General features: G+C 65.3%; 2 protein-coding genes and 1 pseudogene across 5 annotated transcripts; 1 reads left to right on the forward strand and 2 right to left on the reverse strand.

The window, feature by feature from the left end:
• Positions 1-1,494: 1,494 nt before the first annotated feature.
• Positions 1,495-6,714, reverse strand: GTSF1 (gametocyte specific factor 1). 4 transcript variants are annotated; one of them, XR_012635327.1, is made up of 9 exons: positions 6,553-6,714; positions 5,862-5,988; positions 5,689-5,778; positions 5,523-5,598; positions 5,345-5,419; positions 4,533-4,669; positions 3,997-4,083; positions 3,087-3,172; positions 1,947-1,973 (listed from the first exon to the last, which is right to left on the reverse strand). XR_012635327.1 is itself a non-coding variant. In XM_074929468.1 (7 exons), exons 1-7 carry the CDS (start codon positions 6,643-6,645, stop codon positions 1,963-1,965), a joined length of 570 nt encoding a protein of 189 aa, XP_074785569.1. In that variant the 5' UTR covers positions 6,646-6,714; the 3' UTR covers positions 1,495-1,962. The 4 variants fall into 4 exon arrangements, 3 of the variants coding, with proteins under 3 accessions (XP_074785569.1, XP_074785566.1, XP_074785567.1); XM_074929468.1 differs by lacking the exons at positions 4,533-4,669; positions 5,345-5,419 and having other exon boundaries at positions 1,495-1,973; XM_074929466.1 differs by lacking the exons at positions 1,947-1,973; positions 3,087-3,172; positions 3,997-4,083 and having other exon boundaries at positions 4,591-4,669; positions 5,188-5,419.
• Positions 6,715-8,116: 1,402 nt separating this feature from the next.
• Positions 8,117-9,306, reverse strand: LOC141971826 (histone-lysine N-methyltransferase SETMAR-like; annotated as a pseudogene).
• Positions 9,307-9,961: 655 nt separating this feature from the next.
• NCKAP1L (NCK associated protein 1 like) lies at positions 9,962-22,116 on the forward strand. The gene is made up of 31 exons (XM_074929438.1): positions 9,962-10,078; positions 10,314-10,424; positions 10,674-10,766; positions 10,884-10,940; positions 11,019-11,161; positions 11,264-11,354; positions 11,443-11,580; positions 11,666-11,714; positions 11,873-12,029; positions 12,792-12,848; positions 13,141-13,237; positions 13,702-13,811; positions 13,936-14,068; positions 14,177-14,258; positions 14,573-14,631; positions 14,876-15,021; positions 15,315-15,447; positions 15,576-15,695; positions 16,365-16,504; positions 16,650-16,781; positions 16,891-17,109; positions 17,720-17,850; positions 17,945-18,042; positions 18,537-18,630; positions 18,746-18,828; positions 18,958-19,038; positions 19,842-19,935; positions 20,079-20,195; positions 21,064-21,173; positions 21,304-21,393; positions 21,837-22,116. The coding sequence occupies exons 1-31, from the start codon at positions 9,977-9,979 to the stop codon at positions 21,960-21,962; spliced, it is 3,393 nt and encodes a 1,130-aa protein (XP_074785539.1). The 5' UTR covers positions 9,962-9,976; the 3' UTR covers positions 21,963-22,116.
• Positions 22,117-25,237: the final 3,121 nt, after the last annotated feature.

Genomic DNA, 25,237 nt, shown 5'->3' on the forward strand with positions numbered 1-25,237 from the left:
CACACGTGTCCTGACTGCATCCCCTTGTGCACACGTGTCCTGACCCCCTCCCCTCATGCACACACGTGTCCTGACCCCATCCCCTCGTGCACACACGTCCTGACCCTGTGCCCTCATGCACACGCGTGTGCCCTATTCCCTCATGCACATGCGTGTGCCCTGACACTATCCCCTCGTGCACACGCGTGTGCCCTGACACTATCCCCTCACGCACCCCCCCCAGGTCCTGCCCCCATCCCCATGTCCCCGTGCAAGGGCTGTTGGGGTGCCCGTGGCCCCATTTCCCCCCCCTCACTCCAAGGATACCCCGTGGGTGCCCCCCCCCGTGTGTGTGCCCCCCCCATTCCCACGTCCCCACCCCACACTGGGGCCGGGGGGGGGCCGGGGGGGGGGGGGCTGCGCTCCGGGCTAAGTTTGGCCAGTGCTGGGGAGCGTCCCTGAGTCACCGAGTTCGGGGGGGGCCGGGGGGGGGGGGGCCCCGGGCCTGACTCACCGCCGCCGCCAGCCCCTATATAGCCTGGGCCGATGGCGGGGGCCACGTCACCCCCGCCCCCCCCGCGGTGGGGGGCCAAGGTGGGGCACCCCTGAGCTGGGGGGGGGCACACACAGACACAGTGGGTGACACTGGGTGCAGGGAAGGGAGGGTGGGGGGTGTGAGGCACCAGTGCCACGGGGGGGATCCCTGTGGGTGCCCGGTCTCAGTTTCCCCAGGGTGGGGGCTCCCCCCCCGGGGGTTGGGGGGGGGGGGGTGAGGGGGGGGCCCCCAGGGCTGGCGTGGGGCCCGGGGACGGGCGGCCCCGCGCGCGCCGGCTGCTTCCCAAAAAGGCGCTGGCGGCTGCAGGCGTTGGGGAGCCGGGCACCCGGCCAGCTCGGGGGGGGGGACCCTGGCGCCTGATGGGGGGGGGCACAGGCAGGGCCAGGCCAGAGGCACAGGCAGGGCCACAGGGCAGAGGTGACAGCGCTGGGGGTGACACACGCGTGTGCACTAACACCCCCCCCACAAAACTCCCCGCTTTGCCCCCCCCCACTTTCAATTTTTACCCCCCAAGCAGCGTGGGGACACCCTGACGTCACTCAGAGACACCCCCCCACCACACTCACACCCCCTTTTTTGGGTCAAACACTCCACCCCCCCCCCCCGCGGTCACGCTAACCCCAAATGAAAGACGGGGCGTTTTGAGGCCAAACCAGGCAGTTTTAGTACCGGAGTAGGGAGGGGGGGGGACGGATGCTGCCCAGCACCCCCCACCCAGCCCCGCTGATTCTGGGCATTTGTTGTTTTTTCCACCTAATTTCCTGCTTTCAGGAGGCCCCAGGAGCCCGCGACGGGCAGGATCCGGCCCCACACCGCGGGGGGGGGGGGGCAAGGGGGGGGGGGGGCAGCCGGAGCCAAACCTCAGCGGGAAGGAGAGACCCCGAGGAGCTGCGGAGGTGGAAAAAAAAAAAAAAACCAACACCCCCCCCCCCCCCCAAAAAAAAAAAAAAATCCCCCCAAAAAACCCAATTCCTGCGAGGACAAACCCCCCTCCCTGAGGCTGTGGGTGCTGTTGGGGTGCAAAATGGGGGGGGGGGGACACCGAGGGGATGGGGCTTCTCCAAACCGCCCCCCCCCGGGTGACTTCAAAGCCTCGGTGCTGCCATTTGCCTGCGACCAGACGCCCGCCGGTTCCTGCCCCTTTCCTTTTCCTGCTGCTTTCAGACACAGTTTGACAGTAAATTTTTTTTTTTTTTTTGTGTCTCCCCCCCCCCCCCCCCCCCATGCCCCCCCTCCTGGGCACTGAATCACGGCCGGGGAACGAGGCGGGTTAAGACGAGGGGAATTTTTGTCCTGGGAACGGTGGGGGGGGCGGTGGTGTAACGGGGCTGGTTACTCACGGCCTCACGTCTCTGGGGTGGGGTGGGGGGGGCTCGGTTGGTGTCCCCAGGGCTGCTGGGACACCCCCCCCCCCCCCCCCCGATATTTCATTGCAGCACTGAACAGAACAAAGAGAAGCGGTTAAGGCACGTGGGGCAAGGCCAAAATGGTGTAAAATCTCCCCAAAAGTGTGGCGTGGCGAGGCAGCGGGCTGCTCCTGGAAGGGGCGGGGGGGGGCGACAGCGAGCTGGGGGGGGGGTGACAGCTGTGGGGGGGTGAGAGGGAGCTGGGGTGGGGTGACAGGGGGCTGGGGGGGGACCGACAGGAGCTTGGGGGGGGTGACAGGGGGCTGGGGGGGGGCAACAAGGGAGCTGGGGGGGAGTAACAGGGGCTTGAGGGGGTGACAGGGAGCTGGGGGGGGGTGACAGGGAGCTGGGGGGGGGCGACAGGGAGCTGGGAGGGACCGACAGGAGTTTGCAGGGGGTGACAGCGAGCTGGGGGGGGTGACAAGGGAGCTGGGGGGGGGTAACAGGGGCTTGGGAGTGTGACAGGGAGCTGGAGGGGGTGACAGGGAGCTGGGGGGGACCGACAGGAGTTTGGGGGGGGTGACAGTGAGCTGGGGGGGGTGACAAGGGAGATGGGGGGGGTAACAGGGGCTTGGGATTGTGACAGGGAGCTGGAGGGGGTGACAGGGAGCTGGGGGGGAGCGACAGGGGGCTGAGGGGGTGACAAGGGAGCTGGGGGGGGTGACAGGGAGCTGGGGGGGGGTGACAGGGAGCTGGGGGGGGACCGACAGGAGTTTGGGGGGGGTGACAGCGAGCTGGGGGGGGTGACAAGGGAGCTGGGGGGGGGTAACAGGGGCTTGGGAGTGTGACAGGGAGCTGGAGGGGGTGACAGGGGTCTGGGGGGGGTGACAGGGGCTGGAGGGGTGACAGGGGGCTGGGGGGGGTGACAGGGGGCTGGGGGGGGTGACAGGGGGCTGCTGTCCCCGCTCCACGGTGGATGATGAAGGTGACACGTTTGAGCCAGCACTAAAACCCGCCCAAACCTCCCTCCCGGAGGGAAAAAAAACCTGACGGGGCATGGGGAGGAGGAGAGCGGGGGGGGGGGGAGAGCGGTTCTGCTGGCCGGGAGAAGAAAAAACCCAAAATAGGTGGAAAAAGGAGGGAAACGCCTGGTGTTTCCCATCCGGCACAAGGGAGGAAAATAAACCAGTCTCCCTCCGACCTACCCGGCTGGATCCACCCTCCGAGCAGAAACTCCGGCAAGTGTTGCAAGGCCGCTGCTGGCACGGTTCGGAGCACACATGAAACTGCTCTGGAAACCACAGGGGAGAGATGTCAGGCGAAGCCGAAGCAGTCAGACGCTTTTAAACAAGGCAACAAAAGTGGAGAAATTCCTCCTTAACCCTTACGGAGCAAGAGAGGGATTTGGTTTTCCACCTGCGGGCGGCGTAGAGGGTGGTGGCGGGTGGGGGAAAACGTTTCTGGTTTTTTGGCGAGGCGCGGAAACAGCGGCTCCGCAACGGGGATGGGATTTGTGGTGGGGGAAAAGGGGTTTTTGTGGAGATAAACCCCACGCTGAGCTGTGCGGGGATTAAAAAAAAAAACAACTCTGAGCTTAATCAATGGGTTTAAAACGTTTTGGGGGGGGTGGGGGGGGGAAATTGGCAGGTTAAGGAGCGGTGGCTGCGAAATGATTCGCGTTCAGGCTCCGGGTTGGAGATGGAGGGAGGAAAAAGCGTCTCCCCGATGGGCCGAGCCCAGGATGTGCAGCTCCTGCCAGATGTACGTTAACGGGAGTTATTAGTCGCATAAAAACTGCTCTGCAGCTGCATTTCTGGCGCTGGCGAGGGAGGAATTAATTGCAACACCAGATCACTCCTCCTCTGCCCGGTCAGGAGGGACCGGCGCGACCCCGCCCGCACGCTGCCCCCCTCTTCCTCGCTGGACGACGGCAGGGGGGGAAAGATATATATCTGACCTCTTCGTGAACTGGTGGAAAAATAAAAAAAAAAAAAGGTTTTCTCCCCAAAACTCAGCCCCGCGGGGTCCTTGCTGCCTGCTCTGGTGGAGGCTGGTGGGAAGGGAGCCCGGCTGGGGAAGGCGGCGTGACACGCGCTTTCCCGTTTCCACACGTACCGCCCCAAATCTGTCACCTCCTCTGAGTTTTTGGTGCTTCCCGGCGTGGTGGGGGCTCGGTGGGGTCCCCCACACCCCCGAGATGTCCTGTTGGAAGGAGAAAAGGGGAAGGAATTAGAGCGGGGGGGGGGGGGTGGGGGGGTGGAGGATCGGGGGATCCCCCCTGTTCGCGGCGAGCGCGAGGTGGGTGGGATGGGTGGGTGTCACCGCCGGGTTGGTGGCGGGGGGGGGACACACACACACGGGGGGACGTATTTTTTGGAGGAATGCACAGGGCGGGGGGGTTAATGAGGCTTCCCCAGCTGCCCCCCCCTGCTTCCCTGGGTGGGGAACCCACAGCCTGATGCCCCAGGGACGCAGCCGGAGCACGAGGTACCCGCGTTGCGCAAGAGGCACTAAAATACAACACCCCCCCACCCCCCCCCCGCCCAAAATCTGGGCAGTGCCCGCCTGGAAACGCCTGTTTGGGTGGGAGAGGGAATGGGGGGGGGGGCAGCAGCTCCCCAGGCACCAGTACTGGGGGCGTTTGGGGTCACCTTGAGCTGGTTTGATCACGCAGAGTGGTCCCAGTTGTCCTCTTCGGCGTTGTCCCCACCAGAGGCCGAGTTTAGGGGTGGTTGGGAATGGGGGGGCGGGGGGGGGATGACAGAGGGGCACTGGGGACCTGGGGGGGCTGGGACAGGGCACAGGCTGGGTGAGGGGGTGACAGGGACACGCTGGGGGGATACAGGGACACACAGGGGTGGTACAAGGACGTGGGTGAGCTGAGGGGTGGTGGGGACACAGTGGGGCGGGGGGGTTTGACAGGGACATGGGCTGGCCCAGAGGGTTATGGGGGTAAACTGGGAGGATATGGGGACACACAGGGGGGGTGACAGGGACACAAGCTGGCCCAGAGGGTTATGGGGGTAAACTGGGAGGATATGGGGACACACTGGGGGGGTGACAGGGACACAAGCTGGCCCAGAGGGTTATGGGGACAAACTGGGAGGATATGGGGACACACTGGGGGGGTGAAAGGGACACGGGCTGGCCCGGGGGGGGTGACAGCCCGCTGTGCACTGGAGCTGTTGCCCCACATCCCCATGGTCACACGGTCCCCAGTGTCCATCCTGTGGGGGTGACGCGGTCCCCACCCCACAGGGTCCCTTCTGTCCCCTCCCCGGGTGACAGGACACCACACACACTCACAGGCAGCTTATTTGTAACATGCATTTAAAACTTGTGGGTACAATTGCTCCCCACAACAGCAGCCGAGGGGACACGGCCCCCCCTGGCACTGGGGTTCTGCTGGTCCCGGGAGAGAGACGGGCACCGTCCTGGGCCTGCTGCCACCGCCTGTGCCCACCTCTCCGAACCCACCACGGGCTGTCCCGCCGCTTCCCCACTCTGGCTCCGGCTTGTGGGTGCTGCCGGGGTGAAGCTGGGGGGTAAGAGAGGACCAGGGGTGTTGGTACAGGCAGCATCTGGGGGGACACACACACCTGAAGGTGGGAAGGGACATCCCTGGCCCTGCGGGCTCCTACCTGTCACAGGGGAGGAGCAGGTCGGTCATCCCGATGTTGAAGATGAAGGGTGGGGGGTCCTCCAGGTCCTCCAGCTCTGCAAAAGGTGACGAGACAGGGACATGCCAGCCTTGGGGTGACACGGTGAGGTGGAGGGAGCAGTGCTCAGCACCCTGGGGACACTCACCAGCCTCCCAGTCCTCCTGGCACTGGGGGCTCTGGCAGGCCGTGGGGATCTCTGGTTGCTTCATCCCGTTGCCGAGGAACGTGTCCATCTCTGCGGGGACAGAGGGGACAGTTGCAGGGGGGGGGACAGTTGGGAACGGCCACCAAGGTGGCAAGTGGGGGGGCGGGCTGTACCGCGGGGGAGGTCGGGCAGGCGCTTGTCAGGACAGGAGGCGATGTGGCTCTGTAGCTTGGCCTGGGGCACCCTGTGCCTGGCATTGAAGGGGCAGGTGGCCAGCGTGCGGGCAACCTGCGGGTGGTTCTGGAGGGGAGGGGGGAGAGAGGCGAGAGGCAGTAGGTCGGGGGGGGTGTGGAATGCCTCAGAGCCGGCTAAGCCCCAGCCCTCAGCATGTCACAGGTCCCCGTAGCCCCCAGCCCTGACACCCTGCCGGCCCCAGGTCCCCGTAGACCCCAGCCCCGACCCCCAGCAGGCCCCAGGGCCCCGCAGCCCCCAGCCGGCCCCAGGCCCCCGTAGCCCCCAGCCCCGACCCCCAGCAGGCCCCAGGCCCCCGCAGCCATCAGCCCCGGCCCTCAGCAGGCCCCAGGGCCCCGCAGCCCCCAGCCGGCCCCAGGTCCCCGTAGACCCCAGCCCCGACCCCCAGCAGGCCCCAGGGCCCCGCAGCCCCCAGCCGGCCCCAGGCCCCCGTAGCCCCCAGCCCCGACCCCCAGCAGGCCCCAGGCCCCCGCAGCCCCCAGCCCCGGCCCCCAGCAGGCCCCAGGCCCCCGCAGCCATCAGCCCCGGCCCCCAGCAGGCCCCAGGGCCCCACAGCCCCCAGCCCCGACCCCCAGCAGGCCCCAGGCCCCCGCAGGCCCCGGCCCCGCTCACCCGCTGGCACTTGACGATGTGGTAGGGCAGCCGGGAGGCCCGGACCTGGTGGCTCTTGTCGTAGGGACACTGGACAAGCGCCTGGGGGTCCATGGCGGGGCCCAGGCCCGGCCGCTCGGCGCCACCAACAACCTCCCAACGGGCCCCGCGCGCGCCGCGGTCGCCACGGCAACGGGGCCCGGCTTCCGGCGCGGCCTGCGGGGCCGCCGCGCGCCGCTGTCGCTATGGCAACGCGGGCGGGAGAGCGGCCGGGGGGGCCCGGGCGGGGCCGAGAGACCTTCCGCGGGCTGCGGGGGTGCGGGATGAGCCTCAGACCGCGCTGTGGGAGCCCTGGGCGGTGCTGTGGGAGCCCAGGAATCCCAGAACCCCGGAATCACCCGGGCTGGAAAAGCTCCTCCAGCCCAGCCATGAGCCTCCCCCTGACCCCCCCCAACTGCCCCAGACCCCTCAGCGCTGGCTCAGCCCGACTCTTCAACCCCCCCAGGGATCCCGGGGACTCCCCCCCTGCCCTGGGCAGCCCATTCCAACGCCCAACAGCCCCTTCTGCACAGAAATCCTTCCTCAGAGCCAGCCTGACCCTGCCCTGGGCAGCTTGAGGCCATTCCCTCGGGGCCTGGTGCTGGGGCCTTGGCTCCAGAGACTCACCCCCCCTCTCTGCCCCCTCCTGGCAGGGAGTTGCAGAGGGCCAGGAGGTCTCCCCTCAGCCTCCTCTGCTCCAGACTGAACCCCCCCAGTTCCCCCAGCCGCTCCCCAGCAGACCTGTGCTCCAGACCCTGCCCCAGCTCCGTTGCCCTTCTCTGGACACGTTCGTGTCACACAAGCCCCAGATGCTGCTCTATGAGCCCAGACAACGATATATGGGCCATGAGCCCAGATAATGTTATATGGGTCCCAGGTAATGCTATATGGGCCCAGACAATGATCTATGGGCTATGGGCGGTGCTATATCAGCCTTAGACCGTGCTATATGGGCCCCAAGTGGTGCTGTGTGGGCCCAGATAATTTTATATAGGCCATAAGCAATGCTACATGAGCCCAGATAATGTTATATGGGTCCCAGGTGATGCTATATGGGCTCAGACAATGATCTATGGGCTGTGTGCGGTGCTATATCAGCCTTAGACCGTGCTATATGGGCCCCAAGTGGTGCTGTGTGGGCCCAGACAATGTTATATGGACTGTAAGTAATGCTACCTGAGCCCAGATAATGTTCTATGGGCCCCAGGCAGTGTTACACGGGCCCCGGGTGCTGCTATATGAGCCCAAATGATGTTCTATGGGCCATGGTGGTGCTATATGGACCTTAGACCATGTTATATGGGTCCCAGGTGGGCCCAGACAATGTTATATGGGCCCTGGGTGGTGCTGTGTGGGCCCTGGGCTGGGTTATATGGGCACTGGGCAGCGTTAGATGGGCCAGGACGGTGGTATATGGGCTCTGAGCAGTGTTATATGGACCTAGGGAGTGGTACAGGGGCCCTGGTGGTGGTACAGGCTGTTCGGAAATTAATTGCCGATTTCAACCTGTGTGTTTGAAGTGGCATATCTCAGCTCAGAATAAAATTTATTCATCGAAATAAAACCCATTAGAATCAACACATTTTTTTTGCCAACGAGAAACAAGCCTATTTATTCCGGTCGCATAAAATTCTGGACTTCTGGAGGCGATGAAGTCACGGAAGGCAGTTTCGGCCTCCCCTTGGTTTCTGAAGCGTCTCGCGCACAGGAAACTGTCGAGATGCTCGAAGAAGTGCTAGTCGGTGGGCGAGAGGTCTGGTGAGTACGGTGGATGAGGCAGAGTTGCGTAGCGCAGCTCGTTCAACCGTTGCAGCGTCGAAAGTGCAATGTGTGGCCGCGCGTTATTGTGGAGAAGGATTGGACCCGTTCTGTTGACCAGCGCAGCCGTTGAAGTTTCTGGTGCATTTCATCGATTTGCTGGACGTACGTCTCCACCGTGATGGTTTCACCCAGATTCGGGAAGCTGTGATGGATTAAACGAGCGGCAGACCACCGGACAGTCAGCATGACCTTCTTTTGGTGCAGATTCAGCTTTGGGAAGCGCTGCGGAGCTTCATCGCCGTCCAACCGCTGAGCCGATCGTCGCCGGTTATCGTAGAGCATCCGTTTCTCGCCGCACGTCACAATACGGTCGAGAAACGGGTCGTTCCGGTTGCAAAAAAGAAGCGCCGACGACACTTCAAAACGGCGATTTCTGTGATTCTCATTCCATTCGTGCGGCGCCCATTTGTCGAGCTTCTTCGACTTTCCAGTCGTCTTCAGATGCTCGGAAACAGTCGATATGCTTACCTTGAGTTCTTTCACAAGTTCTCGAACAGTTGTGCGTGTGTATCCGCTTCCACCAGAGCCTTCAATTCATCGTCGTCAATAGCAGAAGGACGTCCGCGACCTTCTCGATCTTGAAGGTCGAAATGGCCACGTCGAAATTTTTGGAACCGAAGTCCAAGTTCGTTAACACTTCCCTGGCCATAGATCTCGTTGATGTTTCGAGCAGCTTGCGCTGCGTTGCGTCCGAGTTTGAACTCGTAGATCTGTCGAAATCGCTGCTTTGACGTCTGAACTTCGAACCTCCAAAATTTGTCAAAAACGCGGTTTATATTCTAATTTAATTATACAGCGTGAACGTTCATAACACGAGCTTTTCAAAAACATGCAACAGTCGAGAAGGTACTGTTCCTGAAACATATACGATGAAAATCACCTTACAAAACGGAAATTAATTTCTGAACAGCCCATATACGGGCCTGGATGGTGTTATAGCGCCCTGCCTTGTGTTATACGGCCTCACAGGGTGTTATACAGGACTCCTGTGGGTCCTGGGTGCTGCTGTAGGGCCCTGGGTGCCGTTGTAGGGCCATGGATGGTGCCATATGGCCCTGGCCGGTGTTACATGGCTGTGGCCAGTGTCACGTGGTGATGGCCCGTGCTATACGGGCCTGGTCAGTATAGCATGGCTGGGACTGGTGCTCTGTGGTGTCACCTGCTGTGACCTGGGTGGTGTCATCGGGCTGTGGCCAGCGTGGTGTGGGGTGTCACACAGCCTTAGTGTCAGGCGGTGGTGGTATCACACAGCCGTGGTGTCACACAGCCGTGGCGTCACGCGGTGGTGGCATCACACAGCCGTGGTGTCACACAGCCGTGGCGTCAGGCGGTGGTGGCGTCACACATCCATGGTGTCACACATCCATGGTGTCACACAGCCGTGGCATCACACAGCCGTGCTGTAACACAGCCGTGGCATCACACAGCTGTGGCGTCAGGCACCAGCTGTGTCACGGGGTGGTGGCGGTGTCACGTGGCGGTGGCCCCAGCTCAGGGCCCAGCCCAGGAAGCCGAGGAAGGGGAAGTTGGGTTTTGGGGCCTTGGGGACGATCGGGGGACGTGGGGGGGACACAGGGCGGCCGCCATGTCGCTGCCCTCCATCTACCAGAACAAATTCGCCGAGAAGCTGACGATCCTCAACGACCGGGGCCGGGGCGTCCTCGTCCGCATCTACAACATCAAAAAGGTGGGTGCGGGGTGCGGGGGGGGGGTGGCCTGGGTGCCCTTGGCGGGGGACGGTTTGGGGTGCAGGACACCAGGGGTACCCCAACCCCACCTGATGGGGAAGAGCCTGGAATGAAGATCGCGAAGAAACTGGGAATGATGGGATTGCTGGGGCAGGGGGGTCTGATGGGGGGGTCCGAGCCCAGGAGGGTGTTTAGGGGGGGTAGGGGTGTCTGACACTTGGGGGTTCCCTGCAGACATGCTCCGACCCCAAGACGCGGCCGCCCTTCCTCAGCGACAAGGCCATGGAGCCCTCGGTCAAGTTCATCAACAAGAAGTTTCCTCACCTGGACGTGCGGAGCAGCACGGTGAGGGACTGCGGGGTCCCCTTTGTCCCCAACCCCGTGTCACCCCATCCCCAGTGTCCTCACCAGCCCCACCCCATGTTGCCCCCAGCCCCACACGTGTCACCTTGGTCTGTGTCACCCCGTTTTGGGTCATCACCACCTGGCTCCCCTTCCCTTGATCATCCTGACACCCCCTGCCTCGTATCACCCCTCCCTGGGTGTCCCCCCTGTGTCACCCCACCCCGGGTTGTCCCCACTGTCCCTTTGCAGCAACACCTGGGCCCGGTGCACAAGGACAAGGGGGACATCGCCCGGGCGCTGGCACCCTTTTACCACTCCTTCCTGGACGTCCTGGAGTTCAGGGTGAGCCGGGGCACGTGGCGGGGGGCAGAGGGGGATTTTGGGGTGCAGCGCCAGCACTTCAGACCTGGGCAGGGGTGGGGACAGCAGTGACAAAGCCCCTTGTCCCCTCCCTGCCAGGACCACGTCTATGAGCTGCTGAACACCATCGACGCCAGCCAGTGCTTCTTTGACATCGTGAGTGGGGTGCCGGGGGGATACTTTAGGGGTGCCACAGCCGTGCCCCACGCGATCACGGCTGTCCCCTCTCCCCAGCACGTCAACTACGACTTCACCAAGAACTACCTGGACCTGGTTGTCACCTACGTGTCCCTTGTCCTGCTGCTGGCCCGCACCGAGGACCGCCGCCTGCTCATCGGCATGTACCACTGCGCCCACGAGATGAGCCACGGCACCAGGTGGGGGGGTCCGGTGGCCCCACCGGGCCTGTCCCCACAGCCCCTCCACACCAGGGCTGGCCCTGAGGACTGTCCCCAACCCCTGTGTCACTGTCCCTGCAGTGACCCCAGCTTCGCCCGCCTGGGACAGATGGTGCTGGAGTACGACCACCCCCTCAAGAAGCTGACGGAGGAGTTTGGGCCGCACACCAAGGTGGGATGGGGGTCCCCCTCAAACCAGCGGGGCCACATCCTGCCCAATCCATCCCGCGGCCACCCTGTGATGTCCCTTTGTCCCTCAGGCTGTCACCAGCGCCCTCCTGTCCCTCCATTTTCTCTTTGCCCGGAGGAACCAGGGGGCTGAGCAGTGGCGCAGCGACCAGCTCCTCAGCCTGCTCAGCACCGCCGGCACCATGCTCAGCCCCGCCAGCTCCGACACCGTGAGTGCCACCGCGCCGCGGGGAACCGGGCCGGGAGGCTGCGGGAGGCCCGAGGACGGTGACACGGTGACATTTGTGTCCCCAGATGGCCTGCGAGTACCTATCCCTGGAGGTGATGGAGCGCTGGATCCTCAGTGAGTCCTTGCAGCGCCCGCGGGTCCCCAGCCCCATGCGGGCACAGTGTCCCCAGCCCCTCGCGGGCCACCTGGCTCCCTGTTTCGGGGTGTCCCCGTGCCCGTTGCGGGTCTGGCAGCGCAGGCAGCCCCTGCCTGCCTGACGGCTGTGCCCGCAGTGGGGTTCCTGGTGTGCCCGGGGGCGCTGGGCACGTCCCCGCAGTGCCTGGAGCTGTGGCGGCTGGCGCTGCAGGGCTCGCTCTACATCACCCTCCTCCGCGACGAGGCCCTCCAGGTCCACAAGGTCACCGAGGAGCTGCTCAGCAGCCTCAAAGGGTAACGGTCCTGCCAGCCCCGGGGCCACCCAGGGTGACGGGAGGGGGCTGCGGTGGGTGCCGGGGGCTGGGGGCTCTGCCAGCGGCTCTGCTGGGTGCCAGGAGACTTGGCAGGGTGCTAGGGGGGTTGCGCTGGGTTTCAGGAGGTTGTGCTGGGTGTCAGGGTGTTGTGCTGGGTGTCATGGGGTTGTGCTGGGTGTCAGGGTGTTGTGGTGGGTGTCAGGAGGTTGTGGTGGGTGTCTGGGTGTTGTTCTGGGTTCCAGAAGGTTGTGCTGGGTGTCGGGGGGTTGTGGTGGGTGCCAGGAGGTTGTTCTGGGTGTCTTGGGGTTGTGCTGTGTGTCAGGAGGTTGTGCTGGGTGTCAGGGGTTGTTTTCAGTTCCAGGGTGTTGTGGTGGGTGTCAGGGTGTTGTTCTGGGTTCCAGAAGGTTGTGCTGGGTGTCGGGGGGTTGTGGTGGGTGTCAGGGTGTTGTGGTGGGTGCCAGGACGTTGTTCTGGGTGTCATGGGGTTGTGCTGTGTGTCAGAGTGTTGTGGTGGGTGTCAAGGGGTTGTGCTGGGTGCCAGGGGGTTGTGGTGGGTGTCAGGGGGTTGTTCTGGCTGTCAGGGTGTTGTGCTGGGTGCCGGGGGATTATGTTGGGTGTCAGGGGGTTGTGCTGGGTGCCAGGGGATGGGGGCTGTGCTGGGGGCTCTGGGGGGGTGCCGGGAGCTCTCCCGGGTGCCCGCGGGGGCTGTGCCCGCCGCTGCCCGGCCGTGACTCTCCCGCAGGTTCGGGAAGCGCGTGGCCGATCTCAAGGAGTGCAAGGAACAGGCCGTGACTCACAGGTTGGGGGGTCGGCGAGGGGACAGCGGCGCTGGGGAGGGGCCGGGGGGGCTCTGGGGAGCTGTGAGGTCCCAGAACACCCCAAAAAATTGCAAGGTCATGGGGGTGCCCCGAGTCCCAGAGAGCGGGGGGTGTCCCAAGAAGGCTGGGGGGCCCCGACTGGGTCCATGCTGGCCCCGTGCCGTAGCCCCCACCTTTGCCACATGGTGCCTGTGGTGTCCCCACTGGGGGAGAGGGGTAGTTGAGGGGGTCAGTTGGGTGGCCCTGACCCCCACCCTGACCCCCACCCTGCAGCGGGTCCCTGCACCGGGGCCGGCGGGTGTATCTGCGCGGGGCCGTGCGGGAGCTGGAGGCGCTGCTGGAGGATCAGCCCGGGCTGCTGGGACCCAAGGTGAGCGGGAGAGCAAGGGGGGGCCAGGGGGTGCAGGGTTTGGGGTGCAGGGGGTGCATGTGCAGGGTTTGGGTGCAGTGGGCACAGGGTTTGGGGTGAAGCAGGTGCATGTGAAGGGTTTGGGGTACAGGGGGTGCGTGGGTGCAGGATTTGGGTGCAGGGGGTGCAGGGTTTGGGGAGCAGAGGGTGTGTGGGTGCAGGATTTGGGTGCAAGGGGTGTGTGCACAGGGTTTGGGGTGCAGGTGGGGTGCCTGTACAGGGTTTGGGGTGCAGAGGGTGCATGTGCAGGGTTTGGGTGCAGGGATCTGGGTGCTGGGCTCTCCATGCGCCCGGGGGTGTGGAATGGGTGCAGGTGGGGGGTGGTGCTGTCGCTGCCAGCGCCTGGGGCTGTGGGTGCCACCCTGGGGGCCGTGGGTGCCACCCCGGGGCAGTGTCGGGTGCCCTCTAACCCCCGCTGCGCCCAGGCCCTCTTCGTCTTCATGGCTCTCGCCTTCTGCCGGGACGAGCTGAGCTGGCTGGCGCGCCACGCCGAGCACGTCACCAAAACCAAGACCCCCGAGGACTTCGCTGACAGGTCAGCACGGAGACTGGGCCCCGTGCCCGCGGGGGGCACCCCCAATCCCGTGGGCACTGGGAAGGGGGAGGTTTTTTTGGGGGGGGGGCCACAACCAGCTCTTGGTTCTGACCGGGGGCTCCAGCCACGTCGCGGAGCTGCTGTTTCTGATGGAGCGGCTGCGGAGCCTGGTGCGGCGGCGGGTCGGGGTGCTGCAGCGCTACCACGTCCAGTACCTGGCTCGCTTCGACGCTCTGGTGCTCAGCGAAGTCATCCAGGTACCGCGGGGCTGGTCTGTGTCCCCTCCGGAGCAGGGGGGGTTGTCCCTGTCCCCCTCTGCCCGATCCTGGCTGGCCCTTACCGTGACCCCATCGCCGGCCCCACAGAACCTTTCCGTGTGCCCCGAGGAGGAGTCCATCATCCTGTCGTCCTTCGTCAGCTCCCTCTCGGCTCTCTCTGTCAAGGAAGGTACAGGCTGTGTCCCCCCCCCCCAACCCTGGTGTGTCCCCCGTGGTGTGTCTCCCCCCTGGGCATGTCCCTGGCACTGCCGGGGGACCGATGTCCCCCTGCTCCGGGAGCCCTGAAGCTCTCCTGGACTGTGCTGGGCACCCAGACATGGGCTTGGGGGGGCAACGGGGAGATGACAGCTCCTGGGGGTCCTGTGGGGTGGGCACTGCCACCCCAGACTGCCACCCCCAGACTGGGACCCCGAGGACCAGCACCTCCAGATGAGTCCCCCCAGCCCCCTCCCCACGTCTCCCCAAGTTTCCGTTTCCCCGCAGCTGATGACAAGGAGCAGTTTGATTTCACCCCGCTCCGCCTGGACTGGTTCCGGCTGCAGGTGCTGTCCCTGTCCCTCTCCTTGTCCCTCTCCTTGTCCCGTCCCTGTCCCTGTCCCTCTCCTCGTCCCTCTCCTTGTCCCTGTCCCCATCCCAATCTCCATCCTCGTTCCCGTCCCTGTGCCAATCCCCTTCCTCTCTCCCCATCCCTGTCCCCATCCCCTTCCCTGTTCCTGTCCCCATCCCTGTCCTCGTCCTCATCCCTGTCCCCTGCCCTGCCGTGCCCCGAGCCCGCTGTCCCCCCAGGCCTACACCAGCGTGGCCAAGGCCTCGTTACCGCTGGCCTCCAACCCCGACGTCGGTCGTGTCATGAACCTCATCGTCTTCCACACCAAACTGCTCGACTCCCTGGAGGAGCTGCTGGCCGAGGCCTCCGACCTCTCCGACCTGTGGTGAGCGCATCCGCCCCGCTCTGCCTCAGTTTCCCCCCAGTTTCCCTCCTGCCTGGGGCTCTTCGAGCCACGTCCTGCACCCCAACACACAGCGAAAGGCACCCGCATGTGCTGAGTGATGGGAGGTGGCCGTGGGGGACACGTCACCCATGGGAGAGGTTGGGCAAGTTTAGGTGACAAACATGGACACGGAGACAGGGACAGCACCTACGTGGCACAGGAGAAGCACGTCCAGAAAGACAAATCCCCTCTCCTGCCCTCCCTGCCCCCTTCTCCTGCCCCTCCCTCTGCAGTTTCTACCCTCGCCCCGTGGAGAAGATGTTTGTGGCGACGATGGAGGAGCCCTCGATGCTGCGCTACAGCATCGCCTTCCCTCTGCTCTGCAGCCACTTCTCCCGCTGCGTCCACCCCATGTGCCCGGAGGAGGTGGGTCCTGCTGCCCTGGGGGGGCCACCCCTGTGGGACAATGGCAGGGGCAGCTGGTGACACATCACAGACGTGGCCGTGGCCCGTGTGCCACGTGCCGTGACGGTGCTGTGGCTTTCCCCCTGCAGTATCCCCACCTGAAGGCCGTAGCGCTGGGGCTGTGCAACAAGTTCCTGGAGGAGATGGCCCGCCAGGCCAGCGCATGTGTCATGGACGCCTGCGCCGAGCAGCACAACCTCAGCGAGAAGGTGAGGGCCACGTCTTCCGGGCTTCTGAGGTCTCCGTGGCCTTTGAAGTCTCCTTGACTTTCAGGATCTCTGTGGGCTTTGGGGTCTTGAGGGCCTCTGAGGTCTCCATGACCTTGAGGTCTTCATCACCTTCAGGATCTTTGTGGACTTTAGGGTCTCCAGGGCCTCCGAGGTCTCCGTGGCCTTTGGGGTCTCTTTGACTTTCAGGATCTCTGTGGCCTTTGGGGTCTTTATGAATATCAGGATCTCTGTGGACTTTAGGGTCTCCAGGGCCTCCGAGGTCTCCGTGGCCTTTGGGGTTTCCTTGACTTTCAGGATCTCTGTGGGCTTTGGGGTCTTGAGGGCCTCTGAGGTCTCCATGACCTTGAGATCTCCATCACCTTCAGGATCTCTGGCCTTTGGGCTCCCTCTGGTCTCCAGGATCCCTGTAGTCTTTGGGGTCTCCACGGCCTTTATGGCTCCCAGGGTCTCCATGGCCTTTGGGGTCTCTGTGGCTTCTTTGTCCCCTTGGACCCCTGTGACCTCCACGCTCTCCAAAGCCTTGGGAGAGCAGAGGCCATGAAGGGGAAGACCTGGCACCTTGGGGACAGTGCCCTCTGGTCCTGGAGGCCCCATTTGGGCTGTCCTGGGTGCCATGGCCCACGGTAACCCACTGCCCGTGGCTGACAGCTGCTGCCCAAGCACTGCGCCTCCACCGTCAGCAAAGCCCGCAACAAGAAGACCCTGAAGCAGCTGCCCAAGAAGGGGGAGCCCGAGCGGGACAAGCCGGGGGCTGAGAGCCAGAGGAAGGACCGCACCCTGACCACCAAGTGAGACCCCCCCAGGGCTAACGAGGGTGGGCAGGGGGCTGCCAGGGAGCGGCTGGCCACCTGACATCAGGTGTGGGCATGGTGTGACGCTGGGGGCACGGCGTGACCGTAGGGTTGTCGTGTCCCCCCCCTGCCACAACCCCAGCATGGACAAGCTGCACCTGACGCTGGCCGAGTTGTCCCTGAGCCTCAACCACGTGCCCAACTTCACCGTCTTCGAGCACACGGTGACACCGATCGAGTACCTCAGCAGCCACCTGGAGACACGCTTCACCAAGTAGGGACCGCGCTGGGGACGCGGGACGCGGCAAGGGTGGGCTGGGGGTGCTGCCAGGGAGGGGACACTCGCCCACGGCTCTCCCGACAGCCCCCTCCTGTCCCCACAGAGCCATCGTGGCCATGGCGAGCTACAGCCAGGCCACGCAGGAGGTGGCCCGGCCCTCGGAGGTGCTGGTGGGGCTGAGCTCCTACATGACCTTCATCCAGTCGCTGGGGAAATTCGTGGGCTTGGACACGGGGCGCATCATCCGCAGCGTCCTCCTGCAGCAGACGCAGCCCCGCGACACTGCCGGCGAGCAGACGCTCACCACCATCTACACCAACTGGTGAGTGTCCCCCCGCGATGAGGGGGTTCAGTTCTGGGCCCCTCACCCCAAAAAGGCCATTGAATGACTCGAGCGTGGCCAGAGAAGGGCAACGGAGCTGGGGCAGGGTCTGGAGCACAGGTCTGCTGGGGAGCGGCTGGGGGAACTGGGGGGGTTCAGTCTGGAGAAGAGGAGGCTGAGGGGAGACCTCCTGGCCCTCTGCAACTCCCTGCCAGGAGGGGGCAGAGAGGGGGGGTGAGTCTCTGGAGCCAAGGCCCCAGCGCCAGGCCCCGAGGGAATGGCCTCAAGCTGCCCAGGGCAGGGTCAGGCTGGCTCTGAGGAAGGATTTCTGTGCAGAAGGGGCTGTTGGGCATTGGAATGGGCTGCCCAGGGCAGGGGGGAGTCCCCGGGATCCCTGGGGGGGTTGAAGAGTCGGGCTGAGCCAGCGCTGAGGGATCTGGGGGAGTTGGGGGGGGTCAGGGGGAGGGTCATGGTCGGGCTGGAGGAGCTTCAGGGGCTTTTTCGATGATTCTGGGATTCTGCAGGACCAGCGCCCTCCTTCCCTCGTGGGAGGGGGGTCGCGGTGCCGTGGGTGCGGTGCCGGGTGGTGGCAGCGGTTCGGTGTCCGCAGGTACCTGGAGGCCCTCCTGCGCCAGGCCAGCACCGGCGCCATCGTCCTGGCCCCCGCCCTGCAGGCTTTCACCACGGTGCCCCGGGAAGGTGAACCCCCCTTCAGCGCTGCCGAGTTCTCCGATGTTTTGGGTGAGGGGTGCTGGGAGAGGGTGAGGGGGGAGTGGGGATCATCACCCCCTGCCCCACCCTGCTGATGTCCCCATCTTTGTCCCCCTCCCCGCAGAGATGCGGGCGCTGGCCGAGCTCCTCGGGCCCTACGGGATGAAGTTCCTGAGTGACAACCTCATGTGGCACGTGGGCTCCCAGGTCACGGAGCTGAAGGTAGGGCTGGGGGCTGGGACCGGGACCAGGGGACTGGGACCAAGGTTGGGGGACAAGGACCAGGGTCAGGGGACCAGGACCAGAGGACTGGGGCCAGGATCAGGGCACTGGGACCAGAACTGGAGGACCGGGACGAGGGTTGGGGAATTCGAATAAGGATCAGGGAACTGGGACCAGAATTGGGGAACTGGGACCAGGATCAGGGGACTGGGACAAGGGTCAGGGGACTGGGACCAGGATCAGGGGAATGGGACCAGGATCAGGGGACTGGGATGAGGATCAGGGGACTGGGACAAGGGTCAGGGGACTGGGACCAGGATCAGGGGAATGGGACCAGGTTCTGGAGCCCGGTGTGACGGGGCAGGCCCAGCCACTCCTGGGGAGCACCCCAGCCCCCTGCCTGTCCCTTGGGCTTGTTGCCCCCCCAATGTCCCTCCCTGGCTGGCTGCGGGCTCGCCGTGTCCCCGCTGCCCCGAGCCCCACGTCCCCCCCAGAAACTGGTCACCGAGAACATGGACACGCTGGTCCAGCTGCGCTCCAGCTCCTGCAGACCCGAGCAGATGGTGGCTCTGCTGCCCCGGCTGACCTGTGAGTCTGGGGCAGGGGCGGGGGCAGCCTGGGGCTGGCACCCACGCGTGTGCGCCCCCCCAAACCCACGCGTGTGCACACACACGTGTCCCTGCTGACCCCTCGCCTCCCGCAGCGGCCGAAAACGTCCTGAAGCGCATGACCATCATCGGGGAGATCCTGAGCTTCCGCGCCATGGCCCAGCAGGGCCTGCGGGAGGTGGGTGCCCCCCACCCCATGGTGCCTCCACCCCATGGGACCCTCCCTCCACCCACAAGGACCCACATCCCGGGGGCACAGAGGGTGGGGGGTTCAGGAGCCCCCTGAGCATCCACCTTCTCTCTGCAGGTCTTCTCCCACCACTGCCCCTTCCTGATGGGCCCCATCGAGTGTCTGACAGACGTTGTCACCCCCGACACCGACATCCAGGTGGGCACGGAGGGGGCTGGGGACAGGGTGGCCCCTCTGGTGTTTGGGACAAGTGTCCCCAAGCCAGGCTGGTCGCTGCTGCCCTGCACCCACCGTGTTGTGGGGCATCACTTGTACCAGCCCTGGCGTGGCCACAGGGACAGGGAAGGGATCTGAGCCCTGGGCTCGGCACTGGGGAGGCCGCCCCTCGCTGAGGGGGTTCAGTTCTGGGCCCCTCACCCCAAAAAGGCCATTGAATGACTCGAGCGTGGCCAGAGAAGGGCAACGGAGCTGGGGCAGGGTCTGGAGCACAGGTCTGCTGGGGAGCGGCTGGGGGAACTGGGGGGGTTCAGTCTGGAGAAGAGGAGGCTGAGGGGAGACCTCCTGGCCCTCTGCAACTCCCTGCCAGGAGGGGGCAGAGAGGGGGGGTGAGTCTCTGGAGCCAAGGCCCCAGCGCCAGGCCCCGAGGGAATGGCCTCAAGCTGCCCAGGGCAGGGTCAGGCTGGCTCTGAGGAAGGATTTCTGTGCAGAAGGGGCTGTTGGGCGTTGGAATGGGCTGCCCAGGGCAGGGGGGAGTCCCCGGGATCCCTGGGGGGGGTTGAAGAGTCGGGCTGAGCCAGCGCTGAGGGATCTGGGGGAGTTGGGAATGGTCAGGGGGAGGGTCATGCTTGGGCTGGAGGAGCTTCAGGGGCTTTTCCAACCCGGATGATTCTGGGATACACGGTGCTACAGGGCACTGCCTGGCATCACGTGGCACCGTGTGGCATCACATGGTCTCCCCGTGTCCCCAGCCCTGAGCCTGTGTGTCCCTGTCCCCCCGCCAGGTCACCCTGAGCATCTTCGAGCTGGCCTCGGCCGCGGGGATCCCCTGCGAGGTCGACCCGGCGCTGGTGAACGTCCTGGCTGGCAGCAAGACGGGTACCCCGGGGCTCTGCGGGGGTCACGGGGGCTGTCCCTGGGATCCGTGACCCTGCTCACCTTTCCCCATCCTGTGCCACCTCCCCGGGACACCCCGGGGTCCCCTCTTGGACCCCCACCCAGTGTCACCTCCCTCCCAGCAGACGGCTCGTCCCCGGAGGAGGACTACAAGGTGGCCTGTCTGCTCCTGGTCTTCGTGGCCGTGTCCCTGCCGCTGCTGGCCTCCGACCCGGCCTCCGTCTACAACACCGAGGTGGATGGTGAGGCCTGGCCCTGACCCTGGCAGCTTTGTCCCCGTGTCCCCAGGCCTGGCTCTGTCCCTATGACCCCGTTCCGGTGTCACAGCATGTGTGTGTCCCCGTGGCCACGGCCAAGGGTCGGTGGGGACAGCGAGACCCCACAACTGCTGGGGCTGGTGCCCCAGAGCTGCAGCCAAGGGAGGTGGGCACATTGTGGTGTCCCCAACCCTGCTGTGTCCCCAACCCTGCTGTGTCCCCAACCCCGCTGTGTCCCCAACCTTCCTGTGTCCCCAATCACACTGTGTCCCCAACCTTCCCATATCCCCAACCCCACTGTGTCCCTGATCCCACTGTGTCCCCAACCCCACTGTGTCCCCAACCCTGCTGTGTCCCCAACCTTTCTGTGTCCCCAATTCCACTGTGTCCCCAACCCCACTGTGTCCCCAACCTTCCTGTGTCTCCAACCCCGCTGTGTCCCCAACCCTGATGTGTCCCCAACTTTCCTGTGTCCCCAATTCCACTGTGTCCCCGCCCCTGCTGTGTCCCCAACCCCACTGTGTCCCCAACCTTCCTGTGTCCCCAATTTCACTGTGTTCCCACCCCTGCTGTGTCCCCAACCCCACTGTGTCCCCAACCCTGATGTGTCCCCAACTTTCCTGTGTCCCCAATTTCACTGTGTTCCCACCCCTGCTGTGTCCCCAACCCCACTGTGTCCCTAACCTTCCTGTGTCCCCAATTCCACTGTGTCCCCGCCCCTGCTGTGTCCCCAACCCCACTGTGTCCCCAACCTTCCTGTGTCCCCAACCACACTGTGTACCCAACCCTGCTGTGTCTCCAACCTTCCTGTGTCCCCAACCCCGCTGTGTCCCCAACCCCACTGTGTCCCCAGGCTACAACAACAACATCCACTGCCTGGCCAAGGCCATCATCCACGTGTCAGCCGCCCTCTTCACCCTCCACAACAAGAACATCGAGACCCACCTCAAAGAGTTCCTGCTGGTGAGAGCGGCCGGGAGCCACGGCCGGGCCTGGCTGGGGGGTGGTGGGCACCCTCCTGGGGGTGGGCACCCTCCTGGGGGGGGTGGGCACCCTCGGGTGTCCCCAGCGCTGATGCGGCTCCGTCCCTCAGCTGGCCTCCGTCAGCCTCCTGCAGCTGGGCCAGGAGACGGACAAGCTGCGCGCCAGGAACCGCGACTCCATCGTCCTGCTCATGCAGCTGGTGAGTGACGGGCTGGGGGGGGGTCCCGGGGGGGTCCCGGGGTGCTCCTGTCCCAGCTCCGTGTCTCTGTCCAAGCTGCTGCAGCCCCCAGCCCGCAGCGGCTCAGCCCAGCAACGCTTGGGCCTTGAGGGGGGGCGTGGGGGTGTGTGAAATGGGTGTGGGGGGGTCAGATCCAGCTCTGACACCCCCAGGAGGAGCTGGGCTGTGCCGGTGGGGGGGCCCCACGCTCCCTCCATCCCAGGATTGATATTCAGGGAAGGTTTTTCCTCGCTGCGAAGCAATTTAAATGCAAATCTCAATCTGGAGCTGGGGCAGGGGGGAACCAGCGCTGCCCGCCCTCCTCCTCCCCCCCCCCCCCTTCTCTAACAAGAGGGGAAACTGAGGCAGTTGGGGGGGGTGGGGGGGCGCTGCTGATGCCGTGCGTGTGCCCCCCTCTCTCTCAGATCGTGGCGGAATCCTCCTTCCTGACGGTGGACATGCTGGAGACCTGCTTCCCCTACGTCCTGCTCCGCAACGCCTACCGCGAGGTGTGCCGGGAAAATCTGCTCAGCAGGGTCCCCCCACACTGAGCCCGGCCCCCGCCGCCCCCCCTCCCCTCGAACCCCTCAAACCGCCCCGTGACGGGACCCCTGAGACCTCACGTGGCCTCTGGATGCCACCACGGGGGGTCCCCAACTGTCCCCATCCTGCCCCCCACCCATCGTCCCCTCCACTAAACCGCTTTTCCCCTCGATGTCTGCGTCCAACCTGTGGCTGGGGGGGGGACCTGGGGGATATTGGGGTGCTGGTTCTGCCCCAGAAACCCAAAGTGGGGGTCCTGAGCCCCCACGGGAGGGTTTGGGGGTGCTGTGGACTTTGGGGGGGCTGCGACACGAGGGGGCTGGAGCTGCGAGCAGGATTTCCCAGCTTTAATTAAAGCTGGGGGGGACCCGGGGGATATTGGGGTGCCAGCTCTGCCCCAGCACCCCAAAGTGGGGGCTGAGCCCTGTGTCTCTGGCAGAAAACCCCCCCCGTGGGTTCCCTGGGGGTGCTTGGGGGTAGCCTGGGGGGGCCGGGGGCCTTGGGGGGGGGCTGTGACACGAGGGGACAAGGAGCTGCTAGCAGGATTTCCCAGCTTTAATTAAAGCTGGGGGGGACCCGGGGGATATTGGGGTGCCAGCTCTGGCCCAGAAACCCAAAGTGGGGGTCCTGAGCCCCCACGGGGGGGTCTGGGTGTGCCGAGGGCCTTGGGGGGGGGGGGCTGCGACACGAGGGGACAAGGCGCTGCGAGCAGGATTTCCCAGCTTTAATTAAAGCTGCCGCTCCGCGCGGCAACGATCCCGTGCCTCAGTTTCCCTTCACCCACCTGCCCGGGGATGGGTTCAAGTCACGTTTCCTCCCCGTTTTCCCCCCCCCGCACCCCCCCGCTCCCATCTCAGGGTGTTTATTTTTCTCCCGTGCAGCATCTTGGGGGAAAATTAATGGGGCGAAGGAAGGAGGCGGCTGGGCGGCCGTTGCCATTCCGCTCACGGCCGGCTGCTCCGGGATGAGTCACTGGCCGTGCTGGGAAGTGGGGGGGGGACAGACGGACCGTGGCCACCGTGGCTACAAACCCCCTCAGTAGAGTCCCCTCGGCCAGCCCCGGTGGTACGGGGACCAGGGGAGGGGGGGGGGGTTAGAGGCCAAACGTGAGGCCTCGGTTGCCAACCTGACCCGCAGCGATCGCGCGGCCGAACCGGAACGTGCGGCCGCTTCGTCCGACACTAATTGCTTTATTAATTCATCCGGAGGGATGGGGGGAAACACACACAAAAAAAAAAAATCACTCCCCCGCTGGCCCCCCCCTCTGGTTGCACTCCTGGGGGGGGGGGCTGAACTCCCCCGAATTAACGCCCAGAACCTGCTGATTATTCCAGATTGCTGCAAAAATCTATTTTCGCGCTCATCAATCACGATATTAAGCGGTAATGAGCTCCCCGCGGCAGCGCCTTTGTCTCGCGCGCATCCCTGCCCACGCTTGACGCCCCCCAGTCCCCCCCCCCCAAAAAAAAAAAACCCACCGTACTTCGGGCTGCTCCCCACTGAGGGGTCCCCCAATTTATTCAGACACACACACACACAACCCGGCAAAAAAAAAAAAAGAAAAAAAAAAAAAAGTTTGAGGACCTTCAAATGTCCCCGGTGGGGTGTGGGAGACACCCCCCCACCTCCGTGTCACGTGCCGGGGCTGGTAGCCCACCCTGCTGACCCCTGCATGAGGGTGGGGGGCTCATGGGTTCTCCCTGCACCCCACCAAAGCGGGGAACCCCCATGGGAGGGGGCTCAGCCCCCTCTTTTGGAGACTAACCGGGTGCCTCCCCAGGTAGCACCCATGGGTGCTCGCCAGCAAAGGCCGGGACGTGCCGTGGGGCCTGGCAGGCAGCGACCTGGCTGAGCCGCTGGGGACAAATGGGACAAAGTGGTGGTGGCAGGGGGGGGGGGGGGGCTCGGCGATGGGGCCCAGAGGTGCGGGGGGGGGGGGGGGGGCCCCCACCTGGCCCCCCGGTGCCGCGGCGGTGGGTGCTGCGCACACCTACGGCGTTACATAAGGGCTTATTAATATTCCCCGGGGGCTGCGGCTCGGCACACGCCGGGGGAGGCAGCGCGGGTGCTGCTGTGCCCCCCCCCCGGCTCGCTGGGACCCACCTGAGGCTCTGGTACCCCAAGATTTCCCCCCCCCCCAATATGCACCTGGAGCCCCTCGTGGGGCCCTCAGCACCGCTCGCTGCACCCTGAGGTTTCCCAGTGGGACGTGGATGGGATGGGGGGGGGGGGGGGGGCACAGGGTGGGGGGTAAATTGTGGGGGGGTGGGGGGGCCGTGGGGCAGGGATGGGGGGGCCACGGGCCCATGGGCCTATGGGACGGGGTCCCCTCGAGCTCAGGCTGCTCGCACACCCCCCTCCACTACTCCCTGCACCCCCCCAACCCGGGGGGGGGCAATAGCCTAATAGGGGAGAGGCCCAGCAGCCCCCCCCCCCCGGGTTTGGGTAGGTCCTACAATAAGTCGGGGGCTGCCGCTACCCCGCGGCTGGTAGGAGGGGACGGTCACTGGCCACGGTGACGCGTGTGACGAAGGGGACAGGTCTCAGCAGGGTGCGGGGCTGGCGGGGGGGGGCTGGGGGAGGTGGGGGTCACGGTCTCCCCCCGCCCCGACCTGCTGCTCGGGGCAGAGCCCTTTGGCTACCTCGGGGGGGGGGTGTGTGGGGTGTGGGGGTGTCACCGGGCCAGGGGCTCTGGCCCCTTCCTGGGCTGCCAAACCCAGTGACCCCCCCCCGTAACCCCGTGGGGGTCCTGGGGCACTTGCGCCCCCCCCCATAGAGACCCTGGGGACCCCCATAGGGGCCCCGGGTACAACCCCTATGGCCCCACAAGGGTCCTGGGGACCCCCCCCCAGTGGTCACGGGGTACAACCCCTATAGCTCCACAGGGGTCTTGAAGACCCCCCCATAGAGGTGTTGGGGTACAACCCCTCCAGCCCCATAGTGACCCTGGTGACCCCCCCCCCATGAGGTCCTGGGGCACCTGACACCCCCCGTAGCCCCCCAAGGGTCCTGGGGACCCCCCCTATAGCTCCATAGGGGTCCTGGGGACCCCCCCGATGAGGTCCTGGGGCACCTGACACCCCCCGTAGCCCCACAAGGACACTGGGGACCCCCCCCAATAGCTCCATAAGGGTCCTGGGGACCCCCCCATGGGGTCCTGGGGTACAACCCCTATGGGGGGTCCTGGGGCACCTGCTCCCGCCCCCCCCCAATTCCCGGGCCGGTGCTGAGCGCGGCGGCGGGGCTGGGCGGCCCCGGTTACCGGCCCCCGCCCCCGGCTCCC

Source organism: Athene noctua, chromosome 30 (genome assembly GCF_965140245.1).
Source record: "Athene noctua chromosome 30, bAthNoc1.hap1.1, whole genome shotgun sequence".
NCBI classification, from domain to species: Eukaryota; Metazoa; Chordata; class Aves; order Strigiformes; family Strigidae; genus Athene; species Athene noctua.